Source organism: Macaca fascicularis, chromosome 3, assembly GCF_037993035.2.
Source record: "Macaca fascicularis isolate 582-1 chromosome 3, T2T-MFA8v1.1".
In the NCBI taxonomy this organism is placed as follows: domain Eukaryota; kingdom Metazoa; phylum Chordata; class Mammalia; order Primates; family Cercopithecidae; genus Macaca; species Macaca fascicularis.
The window spans coordinates 82,160,598-82,185,113 of NC_088377.1; the positions used below are offsets into that span (position 1 = coordinate 82,160,598).

A 24,516-nucleotide genomic window follows, 5' to 3' on the forward strand; every position below is an offset into this window, starting at 1 on the left:
CCCTCAGGAGGTGTCCAGAAGAAGGCATTGTTGTCACAGGAGACGACAGCTCCATGCATGTTATTGTCCCTGAAAACCTCCCAGTGGGACAAGATGTGGAGGTGGAAGACAGTGGTATTCATGATCTTGACCTCATGTAGGCCTATGCTAGACTGTGTGTTTGTGTCTTAATTTTTAACAATACAGTTTTAAAAGTTAAAAGTAAAAAAACCTCAAAATAGAAAAAGCTTATAGAATAAGGACATAAAGGAAAACAGTTGTACAGCTGTGCAATGTATTTGTGTTTTAATGTAAGTGTTATCACTGAAGAGTCCAAAGGTTTTTTAAAATTTTAAAGTTTCGGCCGGGTGCAGTGGCTTACACCTATAATCCCAGCATTTTAGGAGGCCAAGGCAGGCAGATTGCCTCAGGTCAGGAGTTTGAGACCAGTCTGGTCAACATGGTGAAACCCTGTCTCTACTTAAAATACAAAAAAAAAATTAGTCAGGTGTGGTAGCATGCACGTGTAATCCCAGCTGCTCGGGAGGCTGAGGCAGAGTAATTGCTTGAACTGAGGAGGTGGAGGTTGCAGTGAGCCAAGATCACGCCACTGCACTTCAGCCTGGGCAACAGACCAAGACTCCGTCTTAGAAAAAAAAGTAAAATAAAATGTATAAAGTAAAAAATGTTACAGTAACCTAAGGTTAATCTATGATTGAAGAAAGAAATTTTTTTTATATATAAATTTAGAAACACACAGTATTTATTGAGTCTACAGTGGTGTACAGGCATGTCCTAGGCCTTCACATTCACTTGCCGCTCACTGACTGACTCACCCAGAGCAACTTCCAGTCCTGTAGCTTTATTCCTGCCAAGTACCCCATACAGGCATACCATTTTTTAATCTTTTATACCATATTTTTCAGTACCTTTTCTATGTTTAGAACAGGTATCGTAAAATATGTTCTTGTGTTTTCTATGTTTTGATATACAAATACCACGGTGTGACAATTGCCTACAGCATTCACTAGAGTAACCTGCTGTACTCTAGAGTGACATGCTAGAAAGTAATTAAGACAAATCTTCTATGGCAAATGCAGAAAGGACTCTTATTGAGCCAGCTTGGGTTGCTGCTCATGAAAAGCCAGGGCGATTCCCCTGAGTTGGGAGTTTGGATGAGGCCCATTTTCAGGGATGGTTTTATGCAAAAGCCTATTTTGTGGGATTGATCAAGGAGAGGTTCCTCTTGCGAAAGCAAAGGGTAGATGTGTTTAGGTTTGCAGACTAGGAGCAACAGGCCATATCATACAGCCTAGGTGTGTAATGGCTGTACCAGCTAGGTTTGTGTAAGTACCCTCTATGTAATGTTCACAGAATGGTGAAATCGCCTAACGATGCATTTCTCAGAATGAACCTAGTCATTAAGTGACACATAACATATATACACGGAGAGAGATTTACTTTAAGGAATTGGCTTATGCAAATGTGGGAGCTGGCAAACCTGAAATCTGCAGGGTAGGCCAGCGGGCTGGGGACCCGGGAAGGAGCTGACATTGCAGCTCACGTCTACAGACTGCCTGGAGACGGAAATTACTCTTCCTTGGGGGACTTTGTTCTTTTCTTTTTGCCTTCAACTGATTGGATAAGGCTGACTCATATTATGGAGAGTAATCTTTACTCAACGTCTACTGATTTAACTGTTACTGTCATCTAAAAAATACCTGCACAGGGACATTTAGAATAATGTGTGAGCAAATATCTGAGTACTGCAGCTTAACCAAGTTGACATACAAAATTAATCATCACGAATGGCTCTGATACTTTACTATGCTAGTGTGCATTTTGAGTCTTTAAGAAAAAATATTAAGTATCTTCATCACTAATTTACCAAGAAGACATTTTTTCACATAGGACTTGCATTGTGCAAACACACACTGGTGAAATTTTCCTTAATGCCACTGTTTTCAATCACGCTGTCTCTGGACAAAGGGGAAGCTCTCAGGAGGAGGTTGGGAGCACAATATAGGCATCTACTCTTTGCTTTCACAAGAGGAGCCTCTCTTTGATCAATCCCACAAAATAGGCTTTTGCATAAAACCATCCCTGAAAATGGGCCTCATCCAAACCTCCAACTCAGGGGACTCGCCCTGGCTTTTCATGAGCAGCAACCCAAGCTGGCCTAATAAGAGTCCTTTCTGCATTTGCCATAGAAGATTTGTCTTAATTACTTTCTAGCATGTCACACAGTGGTCCCCATGCAAGATCATATTTAATACATTTTTTAGAGTGTAGTCCCAGGACAAAAAATATTTGTTCTGAAATTGTTTACATCTCTTTTTACCAAATAGAAAGGATCCCACGCCCTGTCATGTGGAAGCTCCGCAGTCACAATGTACAGAAGCAACAACCCCAGCAGCACATTTGCTCCCTCTCCTTTCCTGTGGTTTTCCAAACATTACTATTTATCTTTTAAAGATTGTATTGTGTTCATTGTTCCTGTTTGAGAGTAGGTAGGAGGGGAGGAAGTTTAGAAAAACAAAGACAACACTGAGTTGTGCTTGATTGAAAACATCTTGTGTGATTTCTATTCAAAGCAAAACAGGCACCTTTTATCTCAGGCTTTGCATAGGCTAATGCTGCAAATTATCAGAAACAGAATGCCAGGTTCCTGCTGATTTTCCTATGTGTCCGTGTTTGGCTTGGAAAGCTGGAAGGGGGCTAGGATCCAGGGCAATGCCTCTCTGCCCTGCGAGCCTGGCTCATACACACTTGGCCACTTAGATAATTATCTGGGTATTTATGTGGTTTAAAAATGACAAAGATCCTTAGGAGAGGCATTTGCATTTTTAGCAAGAGCTTTGTTTATTGGACATCTGCCGAAACCCAAATTGCATTCAGAGGAGAGCACCAGAGATGGCCTCCGTGTTGCCCAGCTGCTCATTGTAGACTCAGCGGTTGGGAAAGCATGGGAGGAAAGGCTGCCCTTAGCCCAGCTGTGACCAGAAAGGAAACACAGACAGTGATTTGAGGGAACTGGAGATGATGGGGAGAGAGATTCTGCCAAGTTAGAATTTGTAAGACAAGAAAATGAAAGGAGGGCAGGTATTTAAAAATAGACCGTACACACTTCAGAGAGGAGCAGTGTGGCTCTCTGCCATTGGAGACCCATTCGAGCTCAGAGCTGCTCATGGGATAATGAGGCAAGTACAAGAGATGAGCATCGGAGGGCAGGAGAAGGCTGCGAGAACCTGTCCAGAAGGACTGAAGCCACACTGTGGCAAGGTGGTGGATCCTGACTCCAGCTCTTACTATCTGACTTCCTAAAAGCTGCTTAACGTCTACAAGCTTCAGTTTCTTTGTCTATACTACTAGGGCTGACAATAAAAGACAAAGGACTCCAAAGGGTTGTTAGGAGAATTAAATGAGATGTAAAGCATTCACCTCAGGGGTAGTGTATATAAGTGCTCAAAAATGACATTACTACTAAGAAGCCTATCAGTCACTACTAGCAAAAGCACAGTTTTGACTTACAGGATATTAAAGGGAAAAGATGAATAAGAATTAAGTGGGTTTATTGTTAAGGATGATGACTACACTTAAGAGAACTAATTAATTCCTTCTGGGTTTTCATATTCCTAAAGAGAACCATCTTCACACTGGAAGGGTAAAACAGGATGCCTAAAAGCTCTGTGGATAAACACCCTGGCAGCTGGCCTCTAGGTGCCAATGGTGTCCATGCCCAGTGAGGCAGGCATCATCTGGCTGCAGTTCCTTTTTTTCTCAATTTTTATTTTAGGTTTATGGGGTACTTGCAGGTTTGTTACATGTGTAAGTTGTGTGTTGCTGAGGTTTGGTGTGTGAACCATCACATCACCCAGGTAGTGAGCATTGTGCCCAATAGGTGATTTTTCAACCCGTTTTCCCCCTTCCATCCTCCCCATCTAGTAGTGCCCCTCTAGTAGTCCCTCATGTCTGTTGTTCCATCGCTGATCATTAGAGAAATGCAAGTCAAAACCACAAGGAGATCCTATCTCACACCAGTCAGAAAGGCTATTATTAAAAAGTCAAAAAATAAAAGATGTTTGTGAGATTGTAGAAAAAGGGAACATTTATACACTGTTGGTGGGAATGTAAATTAGTTCAGCCACTGTGGAAAGCAGTGTGGGGATTTCTCAAAGAACTTAAAGCAGAACTACCATTCAGCCGGGCGCGGTGGCTCACGCCTGTAATCCCAGCACTTCGGGAGGCTGAGGTGGGCGGATCACAAGGTCAGGAGATCGAGACCACGGTGAAACCCTGTCTCTACTAAAAATACAAAAAATTAGCCGGGCGCGGTGGCGGGCGCCTGTAGTCCCAGCTACTCGGGAGGCTGAGGCAGGAGAATGGCGTAAATCCGGGAGGCGGAGCTTGCAGTGAGCCGAGATCGCGCCACTGCACTCCAGCCTGGGAGACAGGGCGAGACTCCATCTCAAATAAAAAAAAAAAAAAAAAAAAAAAAAAAAAAAGAACTACCATTCAGCCTGGCTGTAGTTCTTCAGTGAGGCCACGACTGCTGTCCGGCCACCCTCTCCACCAGAACTGTCTCCATTTCCAGTTCCCTCTCTCCCTGTTTCCTCTTCATGCCTTCAGAAAGAGTGACATTTCTACTATCTACAGTTTTTAAGAAGTCATGATGGAAATAAAAACTATCCAGGTTTTATTTTGTAAAGTAGACTTTAGAAATTACTAATAGACGATAACGTCAATTCTGGAAGAATTCTGATCATGGATTATCAAAAAGATTATGTGTAAGCCCTTGAAGAAAAAGAAAATTACTGAAAACCATGTCGATACAGTCATGATCAACGAGCCATGTCAATATAAAGTCATTTTCCTTTAACGATGAAATTATTAGGCTAATAACTTACCAAGACACCCCAGACAGACCTGTTGCAACTGATTTAAGAGCCCAAACAAATAAATAGGTGTTAGGTGATACCTTCCTACGCCATGGTAATCTTTCTGCACTAACCACTTGGATGAAAATATAAGATACTCTCATCTTTTGGTGACTGATGAAGTTGAGAGAAAAAATGATACTTGCAAATTAAAGTATCAGAATTTGATATTAAAAAACACCTTGAAAGAATATCCAATTAACCAAAACAGCATGGTATTGGTTATAAAAAAAAAAAAAACAAAAAAACAAAAAAACAGACACATAGACCAATGTAACTAACAGAAAATAGAGAGTCCAGAAATAAGGCTGTACAACTGTAACTATCTGATCTTTAACACACCTGACAAAAACAAGCAATGGAGAAAGGATTCCCTCTTCGATAAACGGTGCTGAGATGACTGGCCAGCCATGTGCAGAAGATTGAAATTGGACTCCTTCCTTATGCTATACAAAAATCAACTCAAGATGGGTTAAAGATTTAAATGTAAAACCCAAAACTATAAAAACCGTGGAAGACAACCTAGGTAATACTATTCTGGACATAGGAATGGGCGAAGAGTTCATGATGAAGATGCCAGAAGCAATCTCAAGAAAAGCAAAAATTGAAAAATGGGACCTAATTAAACTAAAGAGCTTATGCACAGCAAAAGAAACTATCAATAGAGTAAACAGACAATCTACAGAATGGGAGGTTTTGCAAACTATGCATCTGACAAAGGTGTAATACCCAGAATCTATAAAGAACTTAAAAAATTTTACAAGAAAAAAAGCCTCATTAAAAAGTGGGCAAAGGACATGAACAGATATTTTTCAGAAGAAAACATACATGTAGCCAACAAGCATATGAAAAAAATCTCAACAATACTGATCATTAGAGACATGCAAATCAAAACCACAGTGAGATACCATCTCACATCAATTAGAATGATTATTATAAAAAGTCAAAAAAGTAACCGATTCTGGCGAGGTTGCAGAGAAAAGGGAATATTTATACACTCCTGGTGAGAATGTAAATTAGTTCAACCATTGTGGAAACCAGTGAGGCGATTCCTCAAAGAACTAAAAAGAGAACTACCATTTGACCCATTACTGGGTGTATACCCAAAGGAATATAAATCACTCTACCATAAAGATACCTGCATATGTATGTTCACTGCAACACTATTCACAATAGCAAAGACACGAAACCAACCTAAATGTCCATCAAGCGCAAACTGGATAAAGAAAATGTGGTATATAAACACCATGGAATACTATGCAGCCATATAAAGAACAAGGTTATGTCCTTTGGAGGGACATGGATGGAGCTAGAGGCCATTATCCTCAGCAAACTAACACAGGAACAGAAAATCAAATACCGCAAATTCTCACTTATAAGTTGGAGCTAAATAATGAGAACACATGGATACAAAGAGGGGAACAAAGCACACTGGGGCCTACTTGAGGATGGAAGTTGGAAGGAGGGAGAGAATCAGAAAAAATAATTATTGGATACTAGGCTTAATACCTGGGTGATGAAATAATCTGTACTACAAACCCCCGACACGAGTTTACCTGTATAACAAACCTGCACATGCACCCCTAAGCCTAAGATAAAAGTTTACTTTTTAAAAATAAAAACGAAAAAATATTGTGCCAAAACTAGCAAGAAGTATTTTTGCAAAGATCAATGCCAATTGGGGAATTAAGTTTTAAAAATATTTACATAAGTGCAAGTAGGAGAAGAGGAAACCCATCGGCAAGCAGTAATTTTCTTAGAACCATTAATTTATAATAAATTGAAGCAATAACATCATGTGATGGAAGAATAACACAGTTCAAGTTCAAAGACCTGGGTTTGATTTCAGGCCCTCTCCCAGCTGTGACTTCCACCACACCACATGCATCTGTGAAAGAAGAGAAATGCCCTGCTCAGAGGGAGTTAAATGAGACACAAATGCCCTTAGCACAATATTCATTTCTCAGGATTCTTAATGAGCAAATAAGGTAATGTGGCTTTCATAAACCTAAGAAACGCTAGCTGAGTTAATGGAAGGAGAGTAGCTGGAATTTCACTTCATTTTAGTGAATGTTTAATGAGAACCCACCATATTTACTGAGAATACTCTGGTAGAACAACAAATCAAAGAAGAGAAAAGCCCTACTCTAAGAGCACCAGAGAACGAGATGGTGGTGGATGGGTGTGTGCATTTCATTCTGGGAACCCTGGATTACAAGGACCATAAACCCCAGCGTCATGATGTGGTGACAGAGCCAGACAAGCAGTCTAGGGCATAGGAAGGACTCTCTCTAGAATGAGACGCTGCACACAACAGATGGTGTCTTCCAGGAAACTTCAGGCCAAACTTCTCGTGATCCCAGAAACCCGTAACTCTAGTCACACATTAATTACTTTTTGTCTTCAGAGAAAGGAGAGAAAAAAAAAAAAAAAAAAACAGAATAAGCAGATTTTGACCAGTGTCTGCTCTGAAATGAGTTTCACCAAGAACTATCTGTTGAAGCTTTTCAGGAAACAAACTTCATGTATTAAAACAAAGGCAATGTGTAATGTTTCCAAACTCCTAAGAGGAATCTCTCCCTCCCCATAAATTGTGCCCAGCAGCTCTGCTCATGACGCAACCAACAGAACCAGCCCCCAGGACCGGCCCCAAGTGAGATAAGGAAATTTGACCAGATTCACTAAACTCAATCATTTCTGCTCAAAAGAAACAGAAAAACAGATTCAGAATACCATTCCATTTGAAGGAGCCTCCCAGAAGAGATCGGAACTTTCAGGGGAAGCCCTCTCCCTTCCTCCTTAAGATTTGTGGGGCGGGGAGGACAAATCCACTGAGGATTGTGAAAAAGTATTCCTCTTCCAAGCAAAAGTCCTCTGAACACTGCCCAATTGTTTAGCACAGAAAATAAAGGGGCAGAAGGCCGACTTGATTGCTGTCTCAATCTATATGGGTCCTGACACTTTGACCTCATTGTTAATTTTAAAATAATAAAAATTTGGCCCTACACAAGGAAGGAAGTCATTGTTGATTCGAATGTGTGCCTGAAACATGGGAACACGGCATGAAGTGGATGGGTGCTTCACAGGGCAGGTGGACAGGATCCAAGCCCAGGACAGAAGGCTGGGCTAGATGGGCTCCAGTGTCCAGCAAACCCCTGTGATTTGTGGTTTTAATTGGGTGATGCTGACATTAGAGAATGGAGCTCTGCAAGAAAAAGGAAATTCCCATAGGTGGGTGCCCATGGCAGGTTCTCTGCAGCCAGGGAAGAGGGCAGGAAACAAAAATGAGATGGTATCCATTCATCTGCTGCCTTTCCCTCCTTCTGCTCACTCCTGCCTCTGGTCTTTTGATAGGAATGTCCCTAGCTCTGTGACTCTCACATAACTCATTATATGCTCATCATCATTCCAGTCTGACGTCCATCTTCACTGATTCAGGGAGGCTTCCAGGGACCACCTGTCCTCATTGTTGTGTTCTATTTGCATGATAGAACTTTCTGGTCTCTTAACACCAGTCTTCATTTGTTTGCATATTTACTGTGTCATCCCCCATAGATCATTGGCTCCCTTGGAACACAGACTTTGAGCCCAAATTTTTGGGACCATTCCTGTCATGCAGAAACATCCTAAGTGAATAAAGGAAGAAATGAATGAATGAAGGTTTCTGCAATTTTGCCAGGGCTTTAACACCACAGCAAAGTATTCCCTGCAGGCCACCAACAGCCTGGACTAAGAATCTGATGTGATTATTTGCAAACTGACTAAAGCTATGGTAGAGAAGCCCAGGAAGAAAGACAAGAAAAGGATGCTAGAAATAATATGGTGCTACTGAAAACCTGACAATCTAGAAAAAACAAATATCCAAAGTGTCACCTCCTAACCTAACATGAATTCCTTGCTTAGGATCTGTAGATACACGTGAATTTATGGATATACTTAACCGTCAAAGCAAATAATCTCATTACTTATTTGAAATGCAAGAATGCAGCTTTTTAAATACTCCTCCCAATTACTTAACTGTCCAGCTGTTTAGGCGGTCTTAATGATTCATACTGACAAGGAGGTAGAGAAAGATACACAGAATGCAAGAAAAGCACTGCAAAACCATCGACACAAGACAATACCACATTATCACAGGTGCCTTCTCTGTGCACAGCCCTCCCTTAATAGAACAGCAGTGACACCCAGTGGCCACTTGTTTCATCAGGCAGTGGTCATCAAAAATAGTTGAGCCCAAACCCAAAAAGTATCATAAAACTGAATTTGAAAGGGGACCCCAAAAGTTAGCTAATCTGACCCTGGTCTTAAAACATTCCCAGGTAGCTACTCCAATTACTCCAGCCACTGTTTCTTTCCCCAGTTACTCGTTTCAATAACTAAAGATTTTAAACCAAAAATCTTCATTGTTTCTCTACAAGGCATCATGCGAGGTAGGGAAGAGACAATTTCAGCACTGCCCCCAGCTTTCCTTGGCTCTCGCATGTTTAATAAGCTGAATTCGACATTTTCTCCTTGAAGATAAATACTAAGTGCCTTATTATAAGTAACTTGGTGACATTGTCATTTGAATTTTGGTTTCCCAGCTTCTGATCTCTTTTTAATTTAGATTAATTCTTCATTAGTCTACCCGTCAAGCTTGCAATAAGCCCCAATTAACCAGAACTGACATGAAATTAAATGTGTGTTGGGGCCCAGTTGATGGTCAATTGCAATGTTCACTTATGAATCAGCTCCACGGTTACTACTTCTGGAAGGTTCTCTGTACAGGAAGGTAAAACCCCAACTAGAAGTGCTGAAAGCTGTCTCAGAAAATCTCCTGCTAAGGATCCAGGTGATATCTGCTGTGGACAACATGAAATGTCCCTGTTCCCCTTTTCCACAGATAAACCATACGCCATGTAGCCCGGATGTTACTTATTCCTTGGTTTGTTGCAATAGCTCTTTGATTGTTTTATCACATTTTTCAGCTTGGAGATGACACTGCCTGCCATTGCTCATTTGCTTTCACAGCGATTCACTACGGTAGCACACAGTCAGACTGCGCCCAGTCACTCTCCACTCAGAGGAAGTCATAGTCGATTCTTAGATATTTTTAGCTGTTTTTGGTTTGGGGTATTTTAAGAATTTTGCAACACCTGCTGAACCAAGCAGAGACTCTTCCCAGGTGTCTTGCGTCAGGGCTGGGAATCAACTGAATAAATAATCACCAACTTTGTTCTAACTCCAAATAAAGAAAATATTATGGAATTTAAAACCCTAAGATTTTGGCATGGGACAATGACACCCTTTGGTTCCTTGCTTGTTCTTTTGTCTCCTTTCTGCCTCCAATTATATCATTCGTGCAGCAAACCACTCCACTAGCCAAAGGAGAGGAAGGGAAGAAGGAAGAAAGGACAACACAGTGCCAGTAACTTCAGGCTAAGGCTCCTCCAATGAGCAAAACAGACAAGAAGCAGCACCACACCTTGGAGTGGGAAATATTTGCTTCTAGAATGCTATGGATAGTCTCATTTGAGATGTGGATGGAAGAGCGAAGCTCCTCAGTCAACTTCGTGATATTCTTCATCAAATCTTTTATTTTCACATCTGCAAAGTAAGGAAAATAAGAAATTTGTATAATAAAGGCTGAGGAGATTATTGACTGCAAAAACAAAATTTGATATTACAACCTGGCTAGGATAGTTTCTTTCATGCCATTCAACCCATAAATCACTAAATAAAGTCATACCTTACTCCCCCAAGAATAACTTAAATAATTTGTATAACAATAAACCAAAATGTCAGGTTCTGTGGTATTTTCTGGTTACTGGTCTACTCTCTCTAAGGCCTGAATGTTTCAAGAACATTTATTTTAGAAAGAACTTCTTCTGGCCGGGTGCGGTGGCTCATACCTGTAATCCCAGCACTTTGGGAGGCCGAGGTGGGCAGATCACAAGGTCAGGAGTTCGAGACCAACCTGACCAAAGTGTTGAAATCTTGTCTCTACTAAAAATACAAAAAAAAAAAAAATAGCTGGGCATGGTGGCACATGCCTGTAATCCCAGTTACTCAGGAGGCTGAGGCAGGAGAATAGCTTGAACCCAGGAGGCGGAGGTTGCAGTGAGCTGAGATCGCGCCACTGCACTCTAACCTGGGTGACAGAGTGAGACTAAAAAAAAAAAAAAAAAGAAAGAGCTGCTTCTTAGGGAGCAGTGACCAAGTGCTATAGGAAACTCACTTGTATACATGCATCTACTCATCTCACTTTTTTAACGAGAGGGGTCATTTAAGTATTTGCCAGAATTCTTCAGACATGGCATGTTGATGCTACAAGAAACTTCATGGATTGATAGAGTGAACAGCCAAGGAAACAGAGACACACAGGCACCAATTGCTTGTCCAAGGGGGCAAGGCCAGAGCAAAATCCAGACCACAGAAGCTTCTCTTTGTTCCTCTGCTTCAATATGGTACCCTAGGATTTCAGGACTTTCTTTATAAATGCCAAATACATCAGACCAGCCAAGTTCTAAATGATTATGTATCACATATAGCATAAATTTTCTGTTGTATGTTTTATTTTAATAATGTATTTGCATGAGAAACTAAATTTAATTTTTAATCAAGCAAACTTGGAAAACCACATACTTACCCTCAGTTACTGTGAAATTGCTCAGAAAAGTCATGATGGGATTCCCTGATGACCAAGTTTCCTCGAGGCTTTTGGCCAACCTAAAATAGCAGAAAATTAAAGCTAAATTAGGCAAGATAAAACATCAGAAACAATATTGGAATGAATAATACTGCCTCAGCTCCCAGGAGATGGGCTGGATAACAAGATCACATTTCCATAAAGTTCCTCCAACAATTAGACGCACATGTCTCCCGACACCATCTGTATGTGAATATCCATTAATACTACCCACACTCCAGTATTTCTTTCTCAGAGCTCCTGCCAAGCGAGATGAACCAGGGGAATGAAGATGCATAATAAATGGTTTTTTGCAACTGTGAAAAGAATAGATAGGATAGATCATGGAACGTATGAGAAATTAGGATAGCCAGGGTCAGATGAACATAATTCTTTCTGTGAAAAAGTCATTTGCAGAATTCAAAGTTCCTTATTTCCCCTTCTGGTGTTTTATACTTTCAGAACACTATGCAAAATTGATCAAATATGAATGTAATTTGAAAAATATTTGCCACCGGGTGCAGTGGCTCACGCCTGTAATCCCAGCACTTTGGGAGGCCGAAGCGGGCAGATCATGAGGTCAAGAGATCGAGACCATCCTGGCTAACACGGTGAAACCCCGTCTCTACTAAAAATACAAAAACAAAATTAGCCAGACAGGGTGGTGGGGCCTGTAGTCCCAGTCACTCAGGAGGCTGAGGAGGGAGAGTGGCGTGAACCCAGGAGGCGGAGCTTGCAGTGAGCCCAGATAGCACCACTGCACTCCAGCCTGGGTGACAGAGCGAGTCTCTGTCTCAAAAAAAAAAAAAAAAAAAAAAAAAAAAAAAAAAAAAAAAAGAAAGAAAAAGAAAAGAAAAGAAAAATAAGAAAAATATTTGCCTGCTCATATAGAAATTATTTATTTATTTATGAGACAGGCTTTTTATCTGTCAGCCAAGCTGGAGTGCAGTAGCACAATCACTGCTCACTGCAGCCTCAAACTCCTGGGGTCAAGTAACCCTCCTGTCTCAGCCTCCTATGTGGTTGGGATCAAAAATGCACTGCACCAAATCCTGCTAACTGTTTTGTTATTGTTGCTTTTACTTTTTAGAGACAGGGTCTTGCTATGTTGCCCAGGTTGGTCTCAAATTCGTAGCCTCAAGCGATTCTCCCACATCAGCCTCCCATTAGATGGGATTACAGGCATTTGCCACCAAGCATTGTGGATTACATTCTTTTATCTAATATCTTGGTCACCAATAAAGTTAGCCTTCTGATTAATGCTGCTGTTACATTTTACCACTCAAAAATTGTCATGGAAAACTTTGATGTTTGGAGAATACATATTAATATGTACATTAAGAGTATTTGTACAGACTACTGTCTGAAATTCACATTTTAAAAGTGCTAGACATCTTCTCTATGAATGGAAGTACTGGGGAGGGCATGAAAGAATATCAGAGCATACATGTGCAAGTGCTGCTGCACCGTCTCCAGCCTCGGCTGGCATGTGCAGTCCTGGTCAGTGGCATTTTCCAAGCTGTTCTTGAAGCTTTCCAAGGTGCTAGAAAGATTCTTGCCAAGACTTTCACAATTTAGCTGATTGGGCAAGGACCATATCTTTTCAATTTCCTAGAAAACATAGCAATGATATAGGTTAGAAACACACATACTTATTTGTAAGATTTTAGTTTATATCATTAGTCTCAGGAAACACAGAGAACAAACAATCATGTCAGTTGCTTCTGTGCATTCCACAGTAGGAGAAAGAGCCCTTGGCTGTGGTAATACAGAAGCCCAAATTTTACTCCCGGCTCTGCTGCTAGCCAGCCAGGCAAGACAGCATGTTCTTGAACACATAAAAGAGAACATGCAATTCTCCACCAAATGGCCTGGCTCTTAACTTCCCGAAGTTCTGTTCTTAGGAACACACACAATTCAATGGCAGAAAAAACAAATAAATCCATTTTTTAAAAGGCCAAAGAAGCTGAACAGACGTTATCCAAAGAAGACATAAAGATGGGAAACAGGTGAAAGAAAAGGTGCTCAACTTCACTAATCATCAGGAAAATGCATATCAACCACAGTGAGCTATTACCTCATACCTGTTAGGATGGCTGTTACCAAAAACACAAGAAATCATGACTTGGTGAGGGTGTGCAGGAAAGGGAAACCTTGTGCCCTGTTGGTGGAAATGTAAATTGCTACAGCCATTATGGAAAACAGTATGAAGATTTCTCAAAATATTAAAAATAGAACTACCATATGATCCAGAAATCCCTCTTCTGGGTATAAAGCCAAAGAAAATGAAATTACATCCCAAAGAGATTTACATTATTCACAAAAGCCAAGATATAGAATCAGCCAAAATGTTTCTAAAGAGATGAATGAATAGAGAAAATGTGACATTATATACAATAAAATATTATTCAGCCATAAAAAGAAGGAAATTATGCCATTGGCAGCAACACGCATGGACCCAGAAGATAAGCTAAGTGATGTAAGTCAGCCACAAAAAGAAAACTACTACACAATCTCATTTACATGTAAAGTCAAACTTTTTAAAAGTCAAACCCACAGAAACAAAGCATAGAGTCGTGGTTACCAGGAATGAACGTGGGAGGAATGAAGATGTTGGTCAAAGGGTATAAAGTTGCAGTTATGTAGAATGGGCACACCTAGAGAAGTAATATACAGCATGAGAATTATAGTTGCCAATATTGTATTACATACTGAAATTTGCTAAGAAAGTAGATTTTAGGTGCTCTTAACACACACGCATGACACACAAAGATAACTCTGAGATGACAGATATGCTCGTTTGTTTGTAGTAATCATGTCACTTTGTGTGTTTATCTAAACATTGTGTTGTACATTTTAAATATATACTATTAAAAATAAATATGAAAATAACAAAATTTTAAAGAAAATTTAGGCTTTTCAAAATTCACAGCCACAAATACAATGATTAAAAAGAAATCATATGTGGCTATTCATATGTGAGGTGGATAAAACCTGGATTTGCCCTGCTCTGAAGGTCAGCAGTGCAGTCTGGGAGGCTCCTGTTCTGCCCGCTGCAGGTGGAGAGGCTCCTAAGACTCTGGGGAACATCTGGAAAGACTCTAGAATTAGGTCCCCAACCTCCGTATCACCAGCCCCCACCTCTGAGATTTCATGGACATCTTATCAGTATCTTCCTGGAAACAATCAGTTTTTTAAAAGACCAATCATTTTGCCAAAAAAGAAAATCTTTAGAATAATACCTATTAATTGACAAAATGCAAAACACCATACGTGGAATTAAATGACAAATACAGGTAATTTAAAATTTAAAACAACCTGAAAAATACCACAAACATATAACATCTATGTCTATAAACATACACATGAATCTATACACTTTCCCTAGACACCGCTATTCTACCATAAATACTTTAGTTTACATCATCAGAATTTATTTGCTTCATCACATTTTATTTATATCACTCTATTCTTACTGATATTGGAAGCCTAGTTCCATGTTGCACCAATTATGGGAAGGTATCATGAGTAAGTCAACACTTAGGTAATATTTCTGTCAAAATAAAACTTTAAATTTTTTTTCAAAACCACTGTCAGTTTCTCTTGCAAAGAAAAATCATGAACCATTCAAGGGACCAAAGGGAGCTAACAAATATATGTTCCAAGAAAATGTGAAGACTGCTGAAAAGTCAAGGTTGGGAGCTGAGCTCTGGAGGCCGCCCCGAGATGGAGCCCCTGGCACAGCTGAGGTAGATTTAGTGGCGGTGAAGACTTCTCAGGAACTGATGAACATTAATCCATGATCAGAGCACTCGTGCCACTGTCACCACCACCTCAACCAAACCTCAGAATCTCACTGTGGGGGGAACTAAACCAGCCAATAGATTATTACAAAACCTGCAACTTCTTGACTCCAATTCATCTATTATTGTCATTCATTTCATAAGTTTCTTTTATTCCCAAGCGATTTGGGAGTGGAACTTGAACAGAAATCTTATAGGACTATTCATTCATTCATTCAAAAAATACTTATGGAGCACCTGCCAAGTGCCAGGCCCAAGATAGGTGCTGGACTGAGAGTTGTGAACACAGGAGACAAAACTCCTGCCTCCATGAGGTTCACACTCCAGTGCAGGAACACTACCCGCAGACAGCCATAGGGGCAAACTGGTCAGCATGTCACAGGTGACCTGGAGGAAAATAAGGTGGGGTTGGGGCCGTGCTGTAGGTGCAAGAGGAAGGACTTCTTAGCATCATTAGGGAAGCACACTGCAGGTGAGGGAGCAGCAGGTGCAAAGGCTCTGAGCTGGGTGCAAAGGAGCCAGTGAAGTGGAGAAGAGAGTGCTTAGGAGGGCAGAGAGAGGGATGTGCCCCCCAGACAGCAGGACCTAGCAGTGGCCTCCCTTAGAAATCAGACACTAATTCCAAATAAGACTGGAAGATACTGGGCACTCTCAGCAAAGGAGTAACACCGTCTGATGATGTTTTGGAAGGATCACTCTGGCTACTGCATTAGGGATCGAGGCAAGGGGAGGAGGAAGGGAGAGCTGGTTCGGATCAGAAAGGTGCTGGTGGAGGGGGTGGAACATGGCCAGATCATGGAAACATTTGGAAGGTAGAAGGGAGAGTTTTCTAACTGAAAAATAAAAGAAAGAAAGACTAAACAAGTATGCCAGGGTTGTTGTCCCTGGCATCTGAGGGAAAGAACACCAGGGGAGGGAAAAATTACATGGAAAGATGAAGAGGTTTTTTTTTTTTGTTTTTTGCATGAGTAGAGTTGAGGGGCCTGTTTAACATCTGCGAGGGAATGCAACTGAACACACGAGCATGAAGGTCAGGGGAGGTATTGGCTGGAGAAGGAAATTTGGAAGTTGTCAGGAAGTAATTGGAATTTTTAGGTTGCAAATGAATCTGGATAAGATTACCTAGCATGTGAGCATAGACTGAGAAGAGAAAGGGTCTAGACACAGTCTGGGTCCTTCTGCCACACACAGGAGCCAGGCATGCAATTGGAGACAGCTGGTGAAGGATGCGAGAGGAGCCCGGGGAAAGTCCCGGGAGCTGAGTGACGTGGGGCTGGGCGAGGCTGAGTCTGTGTCAATGCCTGGCTCAGACAGGGAGAAGAGGAGTGAGACTCCGCCTGTGGAGGTTGAGGGGCTGGGCAGGTGGAGTGGTGTCTGCTGTCTATGTTAGCCGCACCCGGCCTATCTGGTTCAACTTTTACATAAGAAATTTGCAGCCGGGCGCGGTGGCTCAAGCCTGTAATCCCAGCACTTTGGGAGGCCGAGACGGGCGGATCACGAGGTCAGGAGATCGAGACCATCCTGGCTAACACGGTGAAACCCCGTCTCTACTAAAAAATACAAAAAACTAGCCGGGCGAGGTGGCGGGCGCCTGTAGTCCCAGCTACTCGGGAGGCTGAGGCAGGAGAATGGCGTAAACCCGGGAGGCGGAGCTTGCAGTGAGCCGAGATCGCGCCACTGCACTCCAGCCTGGGTGACAGAGCCAGACTCCGTCTCAAAAAAAAAAAAAAAAAAAAAAAAAAAGAAATTTGCGAGTTTTTTTCAGTTGCCATGGACCCTCAGGTTACATAACCCGAGCATGCCCAGATGAACCAGTATGCAACCACAGCGGGAACCGGAGTGCTCGGACTGAGGAGCGGGGACTGAATTAAGAAGCGGACACTACATGGCAGGATCCAGGATCCAATTGCATTGAACTCTGGCATCACCCAGGGCAGGATCCAGTCAATCAGATCCTCATTACACGATGTTGATAAAACCTAACCCAGTCCCCAGCTCGGAGGCACTACTTTGGGAACCATCCCTGGTGTTCTCCTTACTTAAATCTCATTGCTAAATCCTCCTTGGTTGTGGTCATTGGGTTGATACCTGCCAAGCAACTGAACCCCTGCATTGTGTCAGTAACACCTGAAGGAGTCTGACAGGGAGCGGTCAGCTCAAGCCAGTCTCCATTTTCTATCGTGTGGCAGGGCTCAAGGATACAGACTTCTTTCCTTTTTTCACCTAAGTTTCCGCTGCCTGCTCTATCGCAGGAGACACAGCCTCCTCCCTCACCCACTGCCCCTAATGTGCACAGACCCCATTTGTTGTCTGAATGTAACCACAGCAAAGCAGAAAGGAAAAGGATGGCAGCAAACTCAGGCAGAGCATCTGCAAGGCAGAGAGATGTCTAGGTCCAGCCTCAAGACTCCAAGCTACATGCACGTTTCTAATAACATGCATAGAAGCCCTTGGAGTTTCACACTCTGCATTTTGTTTTTGTTTTTGTTTTTTTTCTGAGTGTGAAGTTCTCTAAACCTTCTCCAATTCTCTCACCCAAGCATTTCACAGGCTCAGTGTTCTTCTTGCTCCAAAGAGATCCCTTTTTGTAGCATACCAATGCACAGATACAACTAGGTCAGAACAATAGATATAGGTGAGTATCCCCTTAGGGGCCAACTCGCTCCTGAGAACATAAATTGAATTAAACCCATTGCATGAGGGCTCTGCCATGGAGTATTCCCTTATAGCAAAGAACCTCTAGTTCATAATTTGTAACTGCATGCAAATTAATTTTCATTCAATGCAATTATAATGTTCCTGCTCTGGATGTTATTCTTAAATTTCACAAAATAATAGTTTTGACATACAGGGGATTATAAAGTAGAAAAGTGCACATTCTACCCCAGTAGCAAGGACTACTGGAAGAAAAATTCCAAGTTTCTTCAGCACAGGTGTACCAGGCTCCAGGTAAGGAGAAGCATCTAGGACAAAGGTTGAGATTGACATTCATCAGGCTATACTTTTGGGATCTGGTAAAACCACCATGTGTAAAAGGCAGCACCCATCAGACTCTCCTTCTCCGGCTAGATCAGGCCTGGAATCAGCAAATAGGGGATAAATGTGCACAGGTGGACCCAAAGGTCTAGATCTAAAGAGGCAGTAGGAAGCCCCCACCCAACCTGAAGTTCCAGCCACATTCTCCAACTCAGATTATCCCAAGAGATACAGTGGGCACTTGCTGTCATATCTGAAATTTAATTTCTGCTGCCCATTCATCTCTTTATTGCTGCTTTTTACTGTTTGGAACAAAGGGTGGAAGAGGGTAAGGAGGTGACAGCCCCAAAACTTTTGTCATATCAATTTGATCAGCTGAAACTTTCTCTTTCAATGGGAATTCCATGTTGCTACTGAGAAACCTATATTTAAAATAATTATTTAGATACTGAAAACTAACAAATGGCATTGTGCGCTTGGCCCACCTTTGTTGGGCACTTCATATCCCACAGCCTGAAAAAGATTCATATTTCTAAAAGTCTCACATACTTGAAACCCTTGAACCACAGACCCATCCTAAAAGCTTTGCATCCTGAGGTAAGCAACATACTATTTTTGTCATTAAAGACAGGAACTTCTGCTCTTCAGCAAAACTAACTCAACTGTTACCAGCCAGACTTGTTGACAATCATATAACAATTTGAACTATAAATACAGTCTTTGGGTCAGTTGCTTTGAAAGCTGGAGTCTCTTGACTATTTTATTATTATAACCTTCGCTTACCACTAAAAAATTGTCTGTCTGTGAGGGGCCAGGCATGGTGGCTCACGCCTGTAATCTCAGCACTTTGGGAGGCCGGGGGGGCAGATCACGAGGTCAGGAGTTCGAGACCAGCCTGGCCTACATGGTGAAACCCTGTCTCTACTAAAAATACAAAAATTAGCCTGGCGTGGTGGCAGGCACCTATAATCCCAGCTACTGGGGAGGCTGAGGCAGGAGAATTGCTTGAATCAGGGAGGCAGAGGTTGCAGTGAGCTGAGATTACACCATTTCACTCCAGCCCGGGCAACAGTGCAAGACTCTATGTCAAAAAAAAAAAAAAAAATTGTCTCTGAGGATTTTTTTTTCTGTATCCACATTTAATATCTGACAAAGATCTGCACAACCTGGAAATAAGAATTTGATCTTCTAAATAAATCAATGTGAATATGGGGTTGTACAGTCAGTCATTGCTAGGGACTGCTCAGGGCTTCCTGCTGACATGCACAACTCCTCCAAAGGCCACAAGACATTGATTAGGGACCAGCAGCTCTCACTCCCTCCTGACACTTCACCAAGGCATGGCATTCTACACCCTTGCCGTGCTGTGGGAGTCTGGCATGGCTATCTCTCATCTCCCTCGGCATCATCTATTTCTCTGCTTTCTGTGATAATCTCATGCTCACAGATGTATGCATCACAAAAGCAAGAAACAACATTCAGAACCAGACCTAGAAGAAAGACAGGTCTTCGCTGCTTTGTTGGAAAGACATCACCACTGTCCAAGCTTGTCAGGAAGATCAGGCCTGCCTAGGGGCCCAGGGGTCTTTAATTCTAGGACAAAGGAGTGGGCCCCAAATAAAAGTCACATTCTCTGACTTAGCTGTAGTTGGAGACCCTACATGGGATCCTATTGGGCATGTGTCCAATTTAATATAAAGGAAACTGCTATGCTGGTTCCCATTCAGCCATCAATTTTTGGTACTAGCCGGTGTATTCAATTAGTTAGAGCCAGTGCTGGGCTGGTAAATATTTAAAAACTAACTCTCCAGAAAAAAAAAAAAATCTGATTTGGAGCACTTGCCAATTTCCATGGTGCAAATGCTCCCACATGGCCCAGTTCAAGCTGCCACCATAACGTCACTAAACATAGAGATGGGAAAAACTGTACTTAGCACAAGACTGCATAGTATTTCCATCATGTGGATACAACAAAAGCAAATCATCTCAGGAAGATAGATAACAGCAAAACATACTAAAATAATTAGGAAGTGATGAATCTTGAGTAATTATTTCTTATGTTTCTAACATGATTTATTTCATCGTAAGTTTATGTAATTTATTTATTATGATATCTATGTTTAACAATCAGCTTGCAAAATTCCCAAAAATTTAACAATCAGCTCTCATAAATCAATGCCACTCAACCCCAGCACACCACTGGGAGAGGCCAAGAGGGAGGAAGCATGAGCAGTCATTCTGCGAGCCCGACTTGCAACAAGACTGTGTGTGACACCGTTGCTGTAGTTATAAGAACCAAGCAGCAAGGTTTGAATAACTTGACTGCCTTGCAAGGGCCTATAGCCATGAACATGAAATTCTCTGAAATATTAAAGATGACAAACCTGGAAATGGTCTTGCGCCAAAGTGACCCCTTGTATAGCAGATAAAATGAGATGCCTTATCCCACTTTGCTTGCAACTCAGAGTAGCACACAAAATGTCCTTGGTCCAGGAAGGGTTTTCTGCCAGAGGAAACACACAGAGAAATAAATAATAGACAGTCCTTTCCTGAACTAGCCACTCTCACAAAATCACTTTATAAAGATTCAAAGTGACACAAATTCCTAAACATTCCTTAAATCATCAAGATGAACATTCAGATGATGAGGGTAAAGCTGTGCCTTTTGAGTTCCAAATGTAATAAAATAAAGATTTTGGTTTTCTGGGCCTAATTGATTTTGTAAATATTAATTTTCTCTACGTCCCCAAACTGGCTCCTTTCCCTGTATCCCCTACAAGTGGGGTACTCATTCACCCCAGTTTGCCCAGGACAGACTTGCTTTTCACTTATTCTTGCGTGGTTATGAACGGTGCCCTCTGTCATTCTCAAAAGTGCCCCCGTTTGAAGGATGAATTACGCACTGTCTATGTGTGGTCTTCTCCATGCCCCATGCCTCACAAGTCACTTCCTGGAAGCCAGTCATGACTCTCCTCCCCCTGGTCCTCACAGCCAACCAACCTCCCCATCTGCTCAGGGTGACCTCCCAATGTCTCTCCATCTGTGTGTCTGTCCAGCAGCCATAGATTATGCCCAGGAAACTGCTATGCTCTTAACAGTCCCACTCCCACCTCACCCTTCCAATCTGCCTTATGCTTTGAGCCACAGGGCTCTTCCTCAAAGGAGATCCCCCACTACAGGAATCTGTGCAAAGGCTCCACGTTGCATCCAAAGTCTTTCCACAATCTCAGATGCCTCCACCTCTCTGCACTCATGCCCTGTCTCCCTCCTGTCTCCTCAAGGCCATCGGATACAAGGCACCACTTCTCCCTTCCTGAACCTACCTATCTTTTAGAGCTCTGCCTCCAGACACCCACCTTTCCCAGGCTGCGCAGAGCCTCTCCATTCCCTGCTGCATAGATGCCTGTGTGCTCACCTCCCTATGTGGTCGCCCACTGCACGGTAAATCCATCTGCACAAGACCTGCCACCACGAGCAACTTTTCTTATCACTGCCTTCCTGTCATTGTGGCACCTAGCACAGGGCTTCGCACTTCCTAGATGCTTGGTCGTGACAGAAAATAAAATACATTTTTAAAAGAAAGAAAATCTTTTTTTTAATTAAAGAAAAAATGTTATCCTGACTCTTAAATTATTAATAATAAATTGTTTCCCAAAAGTCCTTTAGAAAAACAGTTCTGGGTCAGGCGTAGTGGCTCACGCCTATAATCCCAGCACTTTGGGAGGCCGAGGTGGGCAGATCACGAGGTCAGGAGATCAAGACCATCCTGGCCAATATGGTGAAACCCCATCTCTACTAAAAATACAAAAATTAGCCAGGTGTGGTGGCAGGTGCCTGTAATCCCAGCTACTCAGGAGACTGAGGCAGGAGAATTGCTTGAACCCGGGAGGCAGAGGTTGCAGTGAGCCGAGGTGGCACCGCTGCACTCCAGCCTGGTGACAGAACAAGACTCCATCTAAGAAAGAAAGAGAGAGAGAGAGAGAGGAAGGAAGGAAGGAAGGAAGGAAGGAAGGAAGGAAGGAAGGAAGGAAGGAAGGAAGGAAGGAAGGAAGGAAAAACAGTTCCAGCATATTACTAAGTGAAAGAAGCCATCTGAAAAGGCTACATATTATATGATTTCAACTCAATGACGTGCTGGAAAAGACAAAAATTATGGAGACAGTAAAAAGATCCGTGGTTGCCAGGGGCTAGAGGGGAGGGACGGATGAATGAGCAGAGCACAGAGGATCCTTCAGACAGTAAAACCCTGTGTGTTATACTATAACATTGAATGTATATCATTATATGCTTGTCCTAACCCATAGAATGACAACACTAAGAGCGAAGCCCAACGTGAACTGTGGACTCGGAATGATGCTGTGTCAGTGAGGGTTCATCAACTATAACAAATGTCCCACTCTGATAATGAGGGAGGCAATGGTGGGGAAGGGGGCATGTGGGAAATCCCTGCACCTTCCATTCAAGGTTGCTGTGAATATGAAACTACTCTAAAATATAAAATTTATTAATCAATAAAACAGTTTTCAACCACATAAAATGCAGAGTAGATACCATATACCCAAAGTCATGCTTTCCAGAAGCAACCCACCATGACGCCCTGTTTTTCTTTTCTCATTAATCTCATTTTACCAATTTTGAAGACAGATATCTTTATTGCAGGAAATGTAAAATGTTTCTGTTAAGTAATCTCTTATTAAAATTTGAAATGAAGGTGATAATGTGCTGTTAAATATCACAGCACTTATCTTTAAGCATAAACGTATCCTCTTGTCCAGGAAAGACACAGCAATGTGTTTATAAGTTATGTTTTTCAAACCTAAAAGAGCAGAGAATGCACCCTGAAAAAGCTGACATAATGTATGGCATTAGGCAAGCTGTGGGCTGTGTCAGCCCCTTGCTTCCTCAGTGTAAAACAAGAAACGTGGAGTTGACAGTGACCATGCCCAGCATTCCTGCAAGGTTAGGTCAGGGATGATATGATCATGGGACGCAGTGCTGGGCTGTCAGGCCATCTGGTCTCCATCTGCCTCACATCTAACACATCTTGAAGCCTGTCCTCAAAGTCACCACCCTCAAGGACACCTGACAACTGTCTTGACACTAGCAAGAGCTGGTTTTGAGCCTTGGCTCCTCCAACTTTCCCAGGTACCCTCTTTCTCCACCTCTCATTGCCTCGTCAAATCCCTGGCTGCAGCCCTTCCTACCTGCTATGGCCCCTCTTCTTGGCTCCGAGGACACATTCAGACCCACTCTGGCTTTCCAGATCTGCCAGCACTCTCTGGACCCCTTCCCTCTCCTCCCTTCAGCCCCATGGACCCTCTCAGGTCTCTTCAACTGGAAATGGGCTCTGACCGCTTTACTCTGAAACCCTGGGAAACTTACACTCACTCTCACTCTCTGGGCCTCAATTTGTCTATTAGGGAAACTGAAAGATTAAAGCAGCTGCCCACTGAGGTTCCTTCTGTTGTATGAGCTCTCCTGCAATTGTCCTTGGCATCCTTAAAGCATTAGATCAGGAGAAGGAAAGTGACAACTTTCCTACTGGAGATACTAAGCTCAACTCTGTGATATGATGAAAATATAGTGCATTTTCAACAACAATAGTAATAACAGACCTGACTCTTCTTCCCTTTATATGATGGGAGAGGCACCCATGTTGGTCAATTCCACCCCATCCTTTTAACTTTATGGGATCTGTCACTGCCCTCCTATTCTACAGGATGGAGTAACAATTCAATAAGGACAGTGGGGTGGCAGTTTAAATGTTAGTTACGCTTGAGTTTCCTTGAAATAAAATATAAAAATTAAAAATTAATTATCTGTTACTAATGTAATCTCAAGTATGCTATATTAATTTAGCAGCTGCAACACAGAATGGCAAAATAAACATAAATTCATACATTAACTAATGTTTAATTCATTTAAAAACCATTACATTAGCTGACTGTGAAATGTCAAAATAATTATGTCTTCAAACATGGCTGAATTCAATATGCCAGAGAAGCATTCAAGAACGAGGAAGAAGTTTGATTTGAATTTTACCTGAGCACAATTCCACATGCTGAAATCATGTACTGACCATCCTAACTTGTACTTAGATTGTAACATGTTATTGCTTTCTATTTGACAATAGAAAGCAATATTCCTAATCACC

The 24,516-nt window shown here is 42.0% G+C and overlaps 1 protein-coding gene across 1 annotated transcript in view; it reads right to left on the reverse strand.

The window, feature by feature from the left end:
* Positions 1–24,516, reverse strand: part of ABCA13 (ATP binding cassette subfamily A member 13) — a 410,641-nt gene that overhangs the window by 372,833 nt on the left and 13,292 nt on the right. Inside the window, exons 5-8 of the mRNA XM_074036523.1 lie at positions 20,747–20,865; positions 13,031–13,194; positions 11,545–11,624; positions 10,381–10,502 (exon numbers count right to left, since the gene is read on the reverse strand). Coding sequence (XP_073892624.1) covers positions 10,381–10,502; positions 11,545–11,624; positions 13,031–13,194; positions 20,747–20,865 — 485 coding nt within the window. The remainder of the gene's footprint in view (positions 1–10,380; positions 10,503–11,544; positions 11,625–13,030; positions 13,195–20,746; positions 20,866–24,516) is intronic.